General features: G+C 39.9%; 1 protein-coding gene across 1 annotated transcript in view; it reads left to right on the plus strand.

The window, feature by feature from the left end:
* Positions 1 to 17,520, plus strand: part of col12a1b (collagen, type XII, alpha 1b) — a 152,480-nt gene that overhangs the window by 115,047 nt on the left and 19,913 nt on the right. Inside the window, exons 56-64 of the mRNA XM_050058640.1 lie at positions 1,896 to 2,019; positions 2,108 to 2,251; positions 2,667 to 2,831; positions 2,934 to 2,972; positions 3,107 to 3,245; positions 5,305 to 5,447; positions 7,488 to 7,597; positions 13,729 to 13,887; positions 14,679 to 14,756. Coding sequence (XP_049914597.1) covers positions 1,896 to 2,019; positions 2,108 to 2,251; positions 2,667 to 2,831; positions 2,934 to 2,972; positions 3,107 to 3,245; positions 5,305 to 5,447; positions 7,488 to 7,597; positions 13,729 to 13,887; positions 14,679 to 14,756 — 1,101 coding nt within the window. The remainder of the gene's footprint in view (positions 1 to 1,895; positions 2,020 to 2,107; positions 2,252 to 2,666; positions 2,832 to 2,933; positions 2,973 to 3,106; positions 3,246 to 5,304; positions 5,448 to 7,487; positions 7,598 to 13,728; positions 13,888 to 14,678; positions 14,757 to 17,520) is intronic.

The following is a 17,520-nucleotide window of genomic DNA, read 5'->3' on the forward strand; positions in this document are numbered from 1 at the left end:
AGGTGAGAGCCAGGCGGTGCAGTCGGTGGAGAGCAACTGCAGCGCCTGGCTCTAAAAACTGCGGCCGCCTTGCTCTCGCGGTTTTTTCGCCGTCCACTTTTGTAATACGTCAGAGCAAGTCGGGATGAAGTTGGACACAAAACTAACCGGCATGCATTGTGCGCCGATCGCCGGTGATCGAATCTGCGCAGGCCTGGCTCATCTCGAATGAACCTAGTGTTTGGGTGCACACCTACGCTAAAAGCAAAGGTACTGTGGTGTCTGAACACCATGACAGAACACCAATCATACAAATCAAATGAGGGAGTTGGAGATTTATTCATTTATTTCATTTGTGTTGATTGTGTCATTGGTCTTAAATTTCATTTCAAGTGGCATTAAAAAAGTCTTAAAAAGTCTTAAATTTAACTTGCCTTAAGCTGTAGGAATCCTGATCATTACATATACAATAGTTTGGTTTTATTTGCACAATTAAATACACTAATAAAGTTAACCGGATGTGTGCAGGGGAGGAAGGGGAAGCCAAGGGACTCATAAAAGTCCTTCACGGTATGAAAAGATTCAATCAAGTGTAATCATACATATCCAGCAAGGGAAAACAAAATGGAAAAATAACAGCAGCTCAAAGAAACATAAAAAAGGAAGATACGGAGATAAGGAAAATAAAGGTTTTGGAAAATACAGTGTTTTTCAAATAAGTCCTGCAGACTAGTCATAGAGTAACTATCTGATTTTAAACTGAGAGTGTGAACTGTATATTTAATGGTATATTGATCCCAAAACATAAAACAATAAGGTAAATGATTAAATGATATTAATCCTCTGAGAATTGATTGATAAAGTTTTGAATGACGTTAGGCTATCAAACATGATCATGTTTAAGTAAAAGTACCTTGTTATGGTAGAATGAATTAGTTGCACCCCAAACAATATTCCAATAATTAATATGTGGATAAATGAAATTATAATACAAAATCCAGTGAGTGGTGGGTGGTCGCCTTTAAAAGTCTAACTGTTTTTATTAAAGGTAGGGTCTGGAGGATTTTCCAGTTGCTGTTTGTAAACACACACATTCAAATTTGGCCCCTCCTATCAGGCTCAACTCTCCCGGGTGTACGGAGCCCGGAGGTACAGAAGAAGGCTTCACAGAAGAGGTTCAGGCAAGGCTCGCACTGGTACACGCTCGGGCACGGCACCTGCACTCTCTCACTGGCTGGGGAAATCTCCGCCCAGAAGCGGTCTGAGCTCACAAAAATATCAAAATACAGTTAAAGGGCAGGAGCTCTGCAAACAGAATCACCACCACACATGAGTAGAAGCCCATAGGTGATGATTAAGCAGGATTTCCTTTGTGTATGTCTATATTTTGTTTTGTTTGAAAATCCTCCAGATCCTACCTTTAACTGTGCACAGATCATACGTTTTTACACTACACAGACTATGGTAGTAGCATACCCCCAGTTATGCCTTCTATGTTTTATCATTACATTTAAGTCTTAGAGCCTAGGATCATTTTTTCCTCTGGAAAAAAAAATCCATTGTCATCATAAAAAGAAAAATAAATGTGTTCAGAAACACTTCAGCAGTTTAGAGCAGTTTTTCCATAATCCCCAAGGACTCGTTTGTCCATCTGGATGAAGAAATATTTTGTTTTCTGCACAATAAAAAGATCTTGAACCTGGCTGGGACTCAGTTTACTAATCTAAAAAAAGATCATAGCTGGAAGTGGAATATCTCCCTGCTTGATTTATGTGCTATGAAAATATTCAAAAAGCTTTCTTATCGGGTATATTATCTATGCTGACACTGACTGAATTCAAGCTAAAGTTTGCACAATTTTATCCATAATAACATGATTATGAACTGATTTCTTGCTAATCTGACTTTCCAAACAGGTCTCATTTGTACAATACAGCGATGACGCAAAGACAGAGTACAGGCTGAACGCTTATCAGGACAAAGGTATCGCCATGTCTGCAACTAACCAAATCCGCTACAGAGGAGGAAACACCAAGACAGGTTTGATCACACACCACATGCCACAGTGACAAAGAGTCTGCCATTCAGCCAGTTGTTTTTCTGACACGTTTTTTCTTCTGTTGAGCAGGAGTGGCTCTGAAACACACCTATGACAAGGCCTTTTCTATTGAAAATGGAATGAGGAGAAATGTCCCCAAGGTGGTCGTGACGATCACTGACGGACGCTCTCAGGATGAGGTGAAGAAGAATGCTGCCAAGCTGCAGCATGCAGGTAATGGCTAAAAGGATCCATGCTTCATCAGCAGAAAACACAACATTACTTTAGTCAACATGGGACCTATTTTTTAATAACCGTTTTTACTAACTTCTCCATGACTGTTTCCCATGACAACTAAAGTTGAGTGACCTGTTAGAAAAGAGAGAAATGTGAGCTTTTAACACCCACAGACCAGTTTCAACTTTTTATTGGACAGCAAATTTTTTTCAACAGACTACAGAGGAACACCTTGTGCCAATCTGAATAATGCAAATTAGTGAAGCTGCTGGATGGTTTCCCTCACTCTGGCATGATTTCACAGAGTGAGGTGCAACTGGAGGCTTAAGTCATACCACTAACCTGTTACCCCTTAAATTAGTAACCCATCTGTTAGTTTTTATTCTTACCCATTTCTACATCCTGTCTCCAGGTTACAGTGTTTTTGCCATTGGTGTTGCCGATGTGGATTTCGTTGAGTTGCAGTCCATCGGCAGCAAACCCAGCGACAGACACATTTTTATTGTGGACGACTTTGATGCTTTCGACACTATCAAAGAAAACCTCATCACCTTCATTTGTGAAACTGCAACATCATGTAAGTTTGCACCATATTTACTGCAACAAAATAGCCTAAAAATTGTTTTAAGAATTCTGAATTTGTGGTAAAATGTCATGAAATTCCTTTTTGTTTCCACAGCGTGTCCCCTGATTTTCCTGAATGGATTTACTTCACCTGGTAAGTGCAAAAAATGATATAGGAAGCTTAAATTGATACATAAAACTGAAATCACTCTTGTCCTTTAAATTTGTCCTGAGTTCCTCAGCCAAGCATCCATTTAAGATCTAAACTCCTGATCTGTTGTGTTTCAGGCTTCAGGATGCTCGAGGCCTTCAACCTGACAGAGAAGACCTTCAGTTACATGAAAGGCGTCTCCATGGAGCCAGGCTCTTTCAATAGCTACACAGCATACAGACTCCACAAAAATGCCTTCTTGAGTCAGCCCACAACGTGAGTCTGATATAACTTTTGTTTTGTTTTTTATATTTGTCTGTAGTTTGCTGCTGGATGCTACCAAAGTAGGCTAATAATTGTTTTATCTGTTTTTTAAATGGTGAGATGTTCAAATTATGAAAACTTACATGTTATGTTCATGCAGCATTTTGGAAAGAAAGCCTTTATGAGACACTACATTGATGCTCGTGGAGCAGTGGCTTGCTTGAGAATGGGTAGATTGGACAATTAGCTGAGCTAATGAGCTAACAAAAATAACTTAGTATGACTCGTATGCATTGTTTCAGTTGCCCCCCTTAAATTGTAGAACATTAAATGAGGTTGGGAGACATTATTTGAATGATTTAATGATTTATTTTTATTTTGTGAATAGCTTTTATTGGCTACCATTTTCTTGTTGGTAGCATGACAATAAAATGCAAATAAACCCCTCACAAAATCCCTCAAAAATTCAAGAACTGCCTAGCTCTGTCCCGGGTGTTTGAGCTCATTCTCTTTACAAACTGGGTCAGTGGATTTACGATGCTCTGTGAGGTCATGCAGGACCGACTGAGCTGCAGGTCACGACACAGCGCAGTCTCCCTTCTCCTTCCTCTCTGAAGACTCTGTCAGGCCAATGAGTGCAAACCCAGCCGCAAACTAGACTGTTAATACTGGCTACCACCCAACGCAGGCGTCCCGTATCCAGAACATCACATGCAACACCAAAGTGGTGGAAAACAGCTTGAGTTCTGACTGTTTACCAAGTTTGACTTTCCAATATGTGTAGTGACATCAGAGAGACAAATGAGAAACATCCTTCTCTGATATAAAAGAAAAATGAGCAAGTGGTGGAACATTAATAAAATCCCTTTACTCATGTAGAAGTAGCAACACTTCATTACAACAGAATCGATATGTAATGAAGTAAATGTTTATGACAAAGTCTTGGCTTTAAAATACGGTAGAGTTAAGACCAACTAATATGATCTAAACTTTCACAACAGTTACTATGACCATCCAAAATCTGGTGACTCTGAAAGCCGTAACATGATTCCCATCAGTTTCCCCTTCATGCCCCATATAGAGGCATCTGCATTCTTTATGTTTCTACACTCATTTCTTTAATATGCCACCTATCGTTATTTCTGATTCACCTGGCGTCCTCAGGTGTTCTGACTCTGTTCATGCATGAATACATTTTAAAGAAGTAATCAGATCCTTCACTAATGTAGAAGTACTAATACCTTAATGCGAAAAGACACTACTGCAAGTAAAAGTCCAGCATTCAAAACCTTACAGGTATAATCAGCAATATGCACTTAGAATTGAAAAGTCCAAGTACTCATTGTGCAGTAAAATATACTCTGTCAGTGTTTTAATAATATATATATATATATATATATATATATATATATATATATATATATATGATGCCTATATTGCATTTTACTTTTTAAGGTTGTGCTAATTTTAACTCCTTCATATACTGTTGGGTAGTTTAATCTACAGCAATGCAGCATATTCTATAAGATCATCATATGTTTGTAGTGTGGCTGTCCTGTGAGAACCATGCATCTATAAAAAGTCAACTTTTCCTGGTGTCAGAAAAACAGCCCTGTTTTCAGCTTTGTGATGATGCATTTTCCAGCTGATCCAAGTGGGTTTTTAAAGAGTTTACTTAGCTTAAGGGGTAGAAGAATTTCCTCAGCACATAACAGAGCACTTTATTGTTTGGTTTATCATAAGATGCATGGTTTTAAGTGAACAGGAAAGGGATGAAAAAAGTAATCTGTAAAGTAACTAAAGCTCTCAGACAAATGTGGTGGTGTAAAAGTACAATATTTTCTTATTGAGGCAGTAAAGTACTAGTATGTCGAATTCGTGCCACAACACATTAACACCACATGTACTTTAAGTACATTAAGTACAATAGTACATAGTTACATTCCACCACTGCTCAGTGTCTCCTCTCAACTGTCCTCTTGAACCCCTCTGCTGCTCTTAGTCAGTCTGCTAAGAGCCGCAGGTAACTACATATTTAGCTTACATGTCATCTCTTTTGTCTCTTGAACAGAGAAATCCACCCCGATGGTCTTCCCCACGCCTACACCATCATCCTGATGTTCCGCCTTCTGCCTGACTCACCCAAAGAAGCCTTTGACATCTGGCAGGTGTCAAGCAAAGATCACAAGCCAGAGACCGGCGTCACTATCGACTGTAAATAACATCCTCTTTTCTTATCCAGTGGTGTGTGTGTGTGTGTGTGTGTGTGTGTGTGTGTGTGTGTGTGTGTGTGTGTGTGTACTGGGTACTGGCATGAAAACCCAGCATGGAAATGTGTGAGGCGATGTGAAGCAGCTGTGCCTCATTGTGTCTGTTCATGAAAAGAGTTGAGTAGGGTGTAATGAGCCGGCTGTGGCCCTCCGGCTGCTTCGGTCTCAGTTGATAACCGAGCCGACTCCTTTTTACCACAAGAATCTCGCGTCCTCGGCCCGGCTCAGCTGGCTCTTGTAAAGCCTCTGCCTCAGTCTGTCAGCAAGACTTTCTGCTGGGCTTCAGTGGAAATCCTCCAGTGACGATTGTTCTGGTTCTTGAGTAACAACCCTTGGACGACACTGAGGTTTAGATCCCCAAGGGAGAAACAATCTGCATTATTAAAGGAATAGTTTGACATTTTGGGAAATATTCTTATTCCTTTTCTGGCTCAGAGTTAAATGAGAAGCTTGACAAAGCCAATGGTAACTGTTTCCTCGTGTTTCAGGTCTTTTTGCTAAGCTAAGCTAACCGTCCTCTGGCTCTGGTTTCATATGTAATGTACAGATCGTGTAAATCCCAGCCAGAACAGGAATAAGTGTATTTTCCAAAATGTCAAACTTCTGCTTTAAAGCTGGGGAGTAGTGATAGGCGATAAGTTTGAAATCAACATCATGATAATATTTTTATGATATTGATACATTACACATTACATTATGACAAATATTTTAAAATCACAGTTGAATGTTCAGTGCAGTGAACATAATAGTTGGACTATTATGTAATACTCTCCACACACATAAAACAAAAACACATTTTGTTAGTTTTTGAAAGGGCGCTTGGTGTTTTTCAGCCTGCAGAAACAGTTGTATAATGTGTTCTGTAAATCTGAAGGAACTCTGAGAAAGTAACTGTGATGATTTTACAGAGATGACATCAGGGTTAGCTGAATTTTAGCTTGAAGACTTTTTTTTTTTTTTTTAAGGTTAACTTTGTTAACCTTAAAAGTTAAGTTTGAGAGATGTGGTCTAATGTAGCTGTCATCAGGTCATTATGTGGGCCTTATCGGTTGTGATAAGTGTCATAGATATGGGCCTGCAACACCTACTGTTTGGTTGAGCCGGCCCTTATCAGGACATGATATTCATTTTTTTGCCAGAAAGGGCTTTCCTCCCATATCTTTTTGCCGCCCAAACCTAAGGAAAGTGAAACCTTGCAAACTGGCAACAGCCGTTGAATGGGCTGATAACAGTCCTCTGAACTTACCAGTAGGTGTAGCAGGCCCCTACAGACCAATATCTATGAAGCTTACAACCACAGATAAAAGCTGGGCTGCTAACATCCTAGTCCGGAGGTCAAGAAGCGTCTAATGAAAGATGTTATTGAGTTGCATCATAGGGAGTGTAGGATCCAATGCTCTTTTAAGTCCCCCAGCTTTGTGTAACCAGATAGGATTATATTTTGTGTGCCATAGTTTGTCTGACGTCACGTAAGTCAGATTGTCTATGAAACACAAGTTACGTATACAATCCGCACACTGTATACAATTTCAACCCCTCTGTCAATCCACAACCTGATTAAAGGGGCATGTATGCAGCTGCCCTCTACACAGAAGGGATTTATTCACTTATTTATTTACGTAGTCACAGTTGCAGGTTTGATGTTTTAAACTGGCAAACCTCTGAAAAAATTACAGTAAACTTAACAAAGGCTTTTGATGGTGTTTAGCCTTATTTTCAGGAACTTATTGTTACCAGTTATTGTACAAGACAGAAAAACAGGCAGACAAAGGAAGTAGTATTTTTTTGCATGATTACATTGGAGTCTTAGATAAAAGTCAGATCCTATTTTCAGGAGCTTGTTTGCATAACAATTTGCATAATGTTTGTGTGAATAAGGCGAAAAAACTTTGCACTCTTAACTGAGGGTAGTTTCTTTTAATTGACCTCAGTGTTCATACAAACAAGATCAGAGTGTAACACCTCTGTTTGATTCTCTGCTCAGCCTCCAGCCAGACTGTGTCCTTCTACAATAAAGACACGCGCGGCGAGATCCAGAGAGCCACATTCGACAACGATCATGTGAAGCAAATCTTCCATGGAAGCTTCCACAAGGTAAGAATGAGCACAAGTATTGGGAACATACACAAACGAACTGTATGTCGTTTATCTAATCTGTGCTGGATAAACTCAAAAAGATTATGAGACACACAAGACAGAACTGACAAACCTGCTGCATCAAACAGACGTCATTCATCGGGCAGAAAAGATGCATTGATGGCAGTCCATGTGGGTATTTTGGTTTTCAAACATATTTAAGTCAAACTGAACAAAGATGAAAGTCAAATGTGTCTTTAATGGTTGAAATATATAATGTTTTTCAGTCCTAGGCATGAACGCGGCGTGACACATCAATAGAATCACTCCGCTTTGTTCTTGCTGGACTTCTCGAGGTCATACAGATACTGTGGATACCTGAGATTCCAAATGTGTTGTATATTACAGTTAGAGCACCTCACATGCAACTACAGGCGTGTTCCTGAAGAGTTATGTGGGCTCAGACAAACAGATGGTCCTCTGCAGGTTGTAAAACGCAGGGCAGAGCAGCGAGGCCCGAGTGCTGCAAAGTAAGGCTGCACTTTATTGTTATTGATTACATCCAGTTCAAACTCTGTGGCTTGACTGATGGAGGCAGCCGACTGCATCTTCTGGATGTTATAAAATCATCAACAGACAGTCTGACTCACATTGCCTTGGTTTTAATATCGAGCCAGAGAGGTGGAGTTATGGACAATGATGATTTTCACTTGCATTGCATTTTATTGCAAGGCTTAGAGACTCACTTTCCAAACCGCATGTTCACCAGTAGCTTCAGTTGTGCCTCTCACGTAAGCATAATTTTATAAAGTATGAACCTCTCTTTGACAAATAAAACTTACGACCAAACTTTTAAGAACTAGTCAGGTTACTTGACAACACTAACAACAGTACAAAAGTTTTTCAAGATTACTCAAAGTCAGCTCTCTTGCTGACATGAAATATTTTTAGTCCATTTCGCAAGAGACATATTTACTTAAGCCCCCAAAATATCATGGGCCACCTACCTGATGATGCATTCAGACATAGATTTCATCAAAGGCAGAGAGCCACCATATTTTTGAGGTTGTCGACTCATGTCAATAGAGAACCTTTCAAGGCTGTTTGTCTGTCAGTTTTTGAAAAATGTCTTCAAACATGTTGCCACTTGAGATTGAGCTTTTATAGGAGAGAGTCCTGGCCAAAGTGGCAGCATGGTTTTATGACACAATCCAGCTCAGAGCCAACATCAGAAACACAAACTGTGGTTAGTGCAGCTGTAATAAAACAAGCTGTCTTTCTTTCATTCTGTAAAAACTTGTTCTTTGGCCTGATGTGAATCAGAGACACTCCTCAATGAAGCTTTTGCTTTAAGGACAGATTTCAATCAGAGGGAATGTGTTTTACACTGTAGTGAAGGTCAGAACTGAGGTGCTGATAACGACGTTCTTGTACAAGACATGTTGCTGGGGGAAGTGGTGTGGACAGCCGTGCAACAGTATGACAAAGTTTCACAAGGATCCATAAGCTCCTCTGTGAGGGGGAGACCATTAAACATGCACTGCAGTCCCTGCTGGGACGCTTGCCTGGAAAATATTGGGTCACTGCTTTTGCTATTAAACAATTACATCAGAGCGGCTGAGGAGCGCCAGCAGAAAGGCGGTGCTTCTCCTCCATCCGTCTCTCTCCTTTCGGCTCAGGAGGGGTTTCAGAGGGCAGGCGCTCAGTCTTTGCCTCTGGTAGCCGACCACAAGGGAATTCTTGCTGCTCTGTGGCTTTACCTCCCAGCATGCACTCTGAATGCTGCATCTGCTACAGGGTGAGATGTCAGTGTCAGCAGGAGGTCTGTGTCTCACTGGACAATTTAGAATAATTTCATAGACTGTCAGTGATTAAGATGCCACCTGCTGTTCTGTGGTGACAGCTGATCCTCTGGGCAGTTTTAGCCATGAGTTATTTTTGAAGCAGTCCTTTTTTTAATTTTTTTATTTTTATTTTATTCTTACACAATTTCTCTCAAGAAATAACTCTTATGGTATAGGAATTTGCGTACGTTTTAAAAATGTTTTTTTCAGGAAGAATGTTTCTGGAACAACACCATGATATTTTTGTTTCAATGCTGATTGATTTTTTCGAATTTTCAGAGAGAAAGAGAAAGTGATACAGAATTGATCCCTGAGGGTGAAAGGCTTCTTTTATCTGCTTCCTCCCTCCACTCAGAGGTCAGAGCCGTAAACCTGGTAGCTGACTGAAGATCAGTGTCATGCTCAAGGACACTGCTGCAGGGAGGACACACGTGCATGTCATGAAGACCTTTGGTTGCTTTCACTCTAGATTTTTCTGTCCCTGAACCCTTTGGCGATAATAAAAGTGTCTGGACTGAAGAGTTGTTTGTAAACTAAAAGATTTAAAAGCCTGTCAGGTAGTGGGGGTGATGAACCTTTGCAGCTGACTGGGACATTTTGAACCTGCTGTCAGCACGTTGCAGAAACAGCAATGATTTAAGAAGTCTGCTTGAACCTGATGTTTGGATCTGTTGTTGTGCCAGATTTATTAAAAGATGTCAGAGTCCGCCACATCACCATGTCTCTCTTCGCTAAACCCATTTCCCCTCGCAGCATTACACCAACCAGCTAACTCAGCGGCAGATGGATCAGTGAAATCCTCCCCCAGATGTGTTAAACAGCAGAGATCTGTTGTGGATACCTGAAGGCTTTCTGAGTGTCTCTAGTCCAGTGGGACTAAACAAGGATTAAAGTGAAGGTCCTCTCTGTTAGCTCTGTGTTCACTATCAGCCGTCACTGCATGATCTGCGCCAACTGCAGAGAAATAGATTAACAGTCCTGCCAGTAACTTTCAAAAGAGACTCAGAAAGTAAAAGCAAAAAAAAAAACAAATATAGGAAATAAAGATACTCTGACTGATGGGAACATCTTGGAGATGTTTGAGACAGAAATTCAGAGCAAGTCTGAAAATTAATACAGTACTGAGAGAGATTGTGATTATTTTACAGGTTAACTTAAAGCCAACCACACAGTCTTAAAAGGACTGTTAATATGAGAAAGAAATAAAAATGAGAGGAGAGACTTGGACATGAAATTTCTTGTCATGATTATCCTGGCCACAATAACTGCAATTCACAATATTTATTGATAATCCTCAAAATTTGGTTAAAACTCGTAAAAATCACTTTGCCTTACATTTATTGAGAAACATTCTTATTGTATCACAGATGGCACACACATTCTTAAGTGAACATCCTTTTAGTGAAAACCGATTAAGCCGGGCCTTTAAACTATTTGAAATAGCATCAGACCTTTTAGGTTTTTGAGATTGGTGCATAAGCAGCTTGTCTTTACCATAGACTGTAAAAATAGCAGGTAGCAGGTAGTCACCCAGTGGTTTGTGGACTCCCACGTGACCATTCAACAAACTGCAGTTTTTGGCATTTCCATGTTGGGTGCCCAGCATTCTCTTTGGATGCTGCTTGACACGATATTCAGGATTATTCTGACAATGAATGAATTCACCATGATCAACTTACTGATTGTTTTATATAGCAAGCCGTGATAAAATTGTATATTGTCCCATTCCTGATAAGGACATCCTCATTGCCAAGTTGGCGAGAGAGACAAAGACAGAGAGAAAAGCGAGAGAGATGGGTAAATGAGGCTCTCACTTTCTCTGCCCAGAGATTTGAAACTGTGAGCTTTTGGTTACACTGCTGTACTGTACCTTACTTGTGTGCAGATGAAAGGAGGCCAGAGCTGCATGCTGACTGCAGATAAACATCCAGGAGAAAAAAATGCTTGAAACTACTACTGACCTGAGGTCAGAGATGACTGTACTTGGCTACTTTCATCTTTACTTATATAAACATCCTTCTGTAACAGCCTATAACTCAGACGGAGCTTCCAGACAGCAGCATGAATGGGTAAAGATGTAATCAGGTCCTTTTTCAGTTTGTGTTTTACAGGAACAATGTATCAGAGTTTCCTCTAAATCTTAGAGGATTTTCCAGCTTGACGAGAATAAAAATCAAAATGAAACACTTTTGGTATGGATGTGATCACATTTAAATATTGGCAGATTCAGTATGACCATATGAGTGCTGTTATTGGAAAATCATATCCCTTAAACTCCCGCAGACAAGTGAGTGGTGTGAAAGTGTTGAGAGGGACACACTGAAGCTTCACCAGTACCTGCTGACTTTTTGAAAGCTGCTCAGTATCAGATAAAAGCCTGACATCTTAAAAGTGTAAATGGAAATGCTGCGGTGCTTCCACGAGCAGCGTCTGCCTTCCGCGGTCTGTTAAACATGCCTCTGCATTTCCGCGGATGCTGACTGACCAAAAGCAGTGAGCCGCGGCTGCCAGAGCTGCCAACGGGCCGGCCCGGCTTTGTAAATCAACATTTTCCCTCTCACAGCTGGACTCATTCTGACCGGCTTTGAGGAAAAGTTGTTGTTAAGGCTTACCACAAAATGACATCATGAGGAGATGTGGTGAGGGAGATCTGAGTAAGGAGCACTGTGGTACTGTGTGTGTATAACCGAGATAAATCCACTACTGCCTCAGTTATTTTACAGTTAAGAGATGAAGCGACGTAAGATGCCTCAATGTGACTACCAATTAGATTAAAAGGAAGGAATTTTGGGAGATTTGGCTTCCAAAAATTTTATGCAGTTCCAGCTGAAACCTTTTTTTTTTTTGAGGAATCTTTGAGATGTGGCCGAGCAGGATGTCAGAATAGATGAGTTAAGGGTTTCATTAAAAAAGGCTGGAATGGTTTACACAGAGCTGCTGGTATGTGGAGGTGCTTCAGTCAGGCTCTAATACTGTCTTATTAAGTAGATTAGTTGTCGATTAGTTGTCGACCGTGACATGATTAATCCACAGAAAATAGTTATTTCTTGCTTAACATAATCTGCTGTAGTGTACTAAGATTTGTAAAACTACTGCTTATAGTACCTTGTCAGTTCACTGAACTTTAATATGAAGAAAGTGGTGGAACTTTACCATGAAAGTGGATTAAAATACCCATTTGAAGAACGTTTTCTGTCTCGATACCAATTCCAATACCTCAACTCAGACTCTCTGCCAATGCCAAGTACTGTTTCCATATCAGCCCTGTTGTTACTGAATTTAAAATCTGTAAATCTCATTGTGTGGAATTTATTGGAATCATTTTTATATAAGGCAAGATGAGGTTTTACTGCAGCACAAAAAACTTTTAAAAAGTACATTTTTTTGCAGTTTTCGTGGGGAAGTCATAATGAATGATTGCACAAAAAGTTGAGATGTATTTTAATACAATGTGTTCAGCAACTGGAGTAAAAAAAACTCTTTGGAGGAACTCTGTTATTTTTGTTTAGAAGTCCACTTTTAGACAGGATGCAGAAGCATGCAATTAAGCATAATTAAGTATTTTGCCTCAGCTGTCAACAAGTGCAGCTTGGACTCTGATCCACCACCAGTAATCTTACCATTGTTTGTTGCACATATTAGACAAGTTGAACATGATGGTTTATTTTTCCACAAGGTAGCATTATACACATTTTGAATTTGTCACAATGAGAGCATTGATCAGCACTTGGCATCAGCAAATATCCTGAGTTTAGGTTTTGGATTTTGGACAGAAAAATGTTATAATGTTTCATCCCCGCTGCTCTGCCATGAAGTTACCTCAATGAAAGCTCTGTTTTACAGAAAATTACAGCAGTTGCAGTTTAAAGGGCATTTGGCATCTCTAAATATAAGAATACAACAACAAAATGACCAACAAGGTGAAGAAGTGATTCCCAGATTGCTTATAGCATCAGAAAGGAGTTCAAAGCACCATATGAATTTCTATACAATCCAGCGTTTGATCCAAACCTAATTTCCTTCTGTCTGCAGAAACTCTGATGGTGCACGTTTTCTTCTGAATGAATAGAGAGAAGCGCTGGTTTCCCTCTCTTACATTCCAGCAGTGTTTCAATAAACAGAACTACAGCGGAGACGATGGAGCGCATCCTCCCTGAGCTCCGGCTCCACTGACACACTCAGCATAACCTAATAATTTGCAGGCCATCAGGATAAAAACCAGACACAAGACTTGGTCGTAGAACAAAGAATGTGCCAATAAAATATACTCTCCTTTTTCTTCTTCCTTTTTCTTTCTCTCTGAAGCTCCATATCCTGGTTTCGTCCACCGGCGTCAAACTCAACATCGACTGCCAAGAAGTGGCTGAAAAGGAGATCAAGGAGGCTGGAAACACATCCAGCGATGGCTACCAGGTCCTGGGCAAGATGTCCAAGTCCATCGGCTCTAAAGGGGAATCAGCAACTGTAAGTGAACTCTGATCCTGCAGTGCTCACATAAACAGGACAGGAGGAAGGAAGAGATTCAATTGTGAAATAATAAGGATTTATGTGTATTTTTAAATGTTTTAAGTTTGCTAAAACTAGGAGGTGTTTAAACAGTACTGTTCTGTTCAGCCATAGAGACCCATTTAATTTAGAATGTAGAGGGAAAGACACACAGAAATGTATTTTGGCTTATCAGAAACAGATAATAAAAAACAACCAAATATCTTCTGATAATATACATTATAATGTTGTTTCTTGTTGTAGTCTCGTAAAGGTTTTCTCTGCGATTCCCTGACTCAGTTGCAGCACAGCAGTGTCTTGCTATGTTTGCTATTATTAGCTGATATCAGCCACTGCTCAACATTTTATTTGTATGAAAAAAGTGTGATCTACACAAGAAACACGTTTTTCTTAAAGCATCCTCTGATTCCTCCCCATCTCACTGTAGCATTAGCTGATGTTTGAAACTGAACACAGATCAGTGTTTCATAACATCTGCAGTTAGCTGGGAGGGAAATGCAACAGAACCATGGGTTGCACTTAATTAAAATGGACATTAAAATGAACATGTCCGTTTCTGTAAGTAAAGCCGTCAACATGGCTGCAATATGAGACGTTTCCTGTCTTTCTATGGGCTGATGGGACTCGGCTGTGCTGCATTCTCTGCTGTCTTTCTATTTGTCTTCTGGGAGCTGTGAAGGGCGTATCAGAGACACATGTACCACAACACCATTTCCATGTTTTCTTCTTTTTTTTTCTCCACTTCACAGTTCCAGCTCCAGATGTTCGATATTGTCTGCAGCCTGGGCTGGACCAGCAGGGACAGATGTTGTGACCTTCCATCAATGGTAAGGGAAACACGGACACAGGGCCTTTTAATTTAACATGCTAAATATGTACATTAGCTGAATGGTAAATCTTTGGCTTTAGTATCCAGTTATCAAGTTGTTGTGAGGAGCATCTCCTCTGCTCTTTAAATCTATTTTTATTACAAAATATAGAAACAGCTGATGGCGTTTTTGGCATCTAAACTAAAGATTTTCTTTGCTGATATCATTTTGAATTCAGGCCTAAACAATAAATCTAAATTACTGGCAAAATAAAGCAAAGCGTTAATAGATTGTAAGGCTTGATCAGACTTATTCTTTCAGTGCATGTTGTTTTCCAACCTAAAAGTACAGAAAATGCCTTTGCTTGTGGCTGTAGTTATGTCATCTTGATATGATGAAGCAGATTTTATTTTATACACTCAGATGCTCATTGAAGCTCTAAATCTAAAAAAAAAACCACCCTCCAAACTCACATCTGCTTGTGTGTTAGGGAATTCTTTCCTGTTTATTTTTACATCTGTGGAGCATCCTGGGTGTGTTAACTGATAATCTTATAGAAAATTATCAGGCCACCTGGTTTTTGTCAACATGTTTTGGTTGAAAGTTTCCAGACTTTGGGACAATGCAAAAAAAAAAAAAAAAGTTTTAATGACACATTTTAGTTGCAGTAAAGAGCGGAAGAAATTACAGCCTCCTGACAGTTAAAAAGCAGATGAGTGTGTTTGTACTGTAACAGCCAGCTGCAGGTCTAAACAGCTCTCACCAGCCGGAGTGTGTCCTTGATTTTCCTTAGTTGTTTTTCTCAGACTCAGCAGCAGATCAAAAGCTTGGAGCAGCATAATCAAAATCAGAAGTGGCTCGAATCAAAGAGAAAAATAAACAGAGTGTATGTGATACACAGACGTGATACATTTGATGAGTGTACAAGAGGGCGTGAGATATAACATGAAACACAACGTGAGGTTCAGGATGCAGAAAAAGCTGCTTAGCTTCAGACATCTGACAGAACAGTGTAATTCATAATTCAATTCAATTTTCTTTTGAAAATTCTTTATTTTATTTTATTTTTTACAATCTGAGTTGATGTCTTGGTATTAGCCATCATTCTAGTTGGTTATAGTAACATTATGATCACATTACTCACCAACTTCTACGCTAAGATATGCAAGTCATGAGGTGCAAAAGCAATCAGATTGGCTCAGTTAAAAAAAAAAAATGTCTGAGCCATTTGCATGAGAATAAAGACTCAAACTACCTGATGTAAATGTTCTGTGAGCACAGTTTTACAATGGACATGTTTTTGTTCACTTTCAGTTTTCAAAATAGATTACAATTGAAGCTTTTAATAAGGTGCAGCTTCTAATGTGTCAACACAAAGCATTCCCTCATCAGAGTAAAACATGCTTTATATCAATAGGTTTGTTGCTACACTTTACGAAACAGCTTAAGACAAATCACTACAGTTTAAGCTTCAATTTGGCTGATGTTTGGAGATTCACTCATCCTTAGTTTTTAACATAAACGTAAACTGAAAGACACTAAAATGCTCAGTGGAGCTGACTGGAACTGCAGAGTCGGGTAAAAAGACTTTGTGACTACAAGCGACTCCTTTCACATACACATGGTCATTTGATGCATTGCTATACAAAAATTCTAGTTGGCTGCTGGTGTTGCAGTCAGGGTTGGAAATGAACTTTTTTGTCCACCTGCCATTGTGGGTGGTGGATTCCAAACCTACCAGCCACTCAAAAGATTATCATTGTTTATTTTTGGCTAGATGAAGCACATCTAGCAGCCACTTGCATATTTTACCAGCCATTTGCTGGTGGCTGGTGATAATTTCCAACCCTGGTTGCAGTGTCTTCAGATCTCATGCTATCAAGCTGGTGAGTGAAAAATTATGTTGCCTGAACCTCACCTAAACACACCCAGAGGTTCAACAAAAGTGAAGCTTTCAACCAAAGAGGCCAGTGAAAGACAGCCTAGTGTTAAAGGGACAGTTCACCCCAAGAATCCAAAATAATCTAGATTGTTTTGGTGCGAGTTGCAGAGTGTTAGATATCGGCCATAGAGATGTCTGCCTTCTCTCAAATATAATGGAACTAGATGTCACTCAGCTTGTGGTGCTCAAAGTACTGAAAAACTACATTTGAAAAACTCATCAGCAATGTCTCATGCCAGAAATCATGACCTGGTTACTCAAGATAATCCACAGACCTTGTTGTGAGCAGTTTCATGTAGGAACTATTTTCTCTCTACTGAACTACACCCACCAATTGTATCACTATGCAGAAGGAAGCATGCATCTCCTTAAGGACAAGCGGCTTGTGCTCGTAACAACGCAAGATATAAACATTAATGGTGTCCTCTCTGGCTGAGCTGTAATGTTAGCTAGCTCAGTGCTGCTAAGTGAGCTAGTGATAGATGCTAGCTTTCCTCTGTGTGGTGATACTAGTGATAAAAATTCCTACATGGAACTGCTCACAACAAGCTCTGTGGATTATCTTGAGTAACCGGGTCATGATTTCTGAAAAGAGAAAGTTTGCTTCTGTCCATCATCCCTTTCATGAACTCTACAAAAATCTGGTGTTTCTCAAGACAACTGTGAGGCTGAAAAGAGAGGAACATTTGTTTGCATGCAGTTAAATATTTGGCCATCAGCAGCAGCGACAGCATGAGATTTTCAAATGCAGCACAGTGCAGGCTGTTGTTTCGAGGCTGGACTCTGGCCTTTCTCAACGTGAAGCTTTCTCACTTCTGTCCCAGCAGAGATCTCCAGAGA

Source organism: Epinephelus moara, chromosome 12 (assembly GCF_006386435.1).
Source record: "Epinephelus moara isolate mb chromosome 12, YSFRI_EMoa_1.0, whole genome shotgun sequence".
NCBI lineage: Eukaryota > Metazoa > Chordata > Actinopteri > Perciformes > Serranidae > Epinephelus > Epinephelus moara.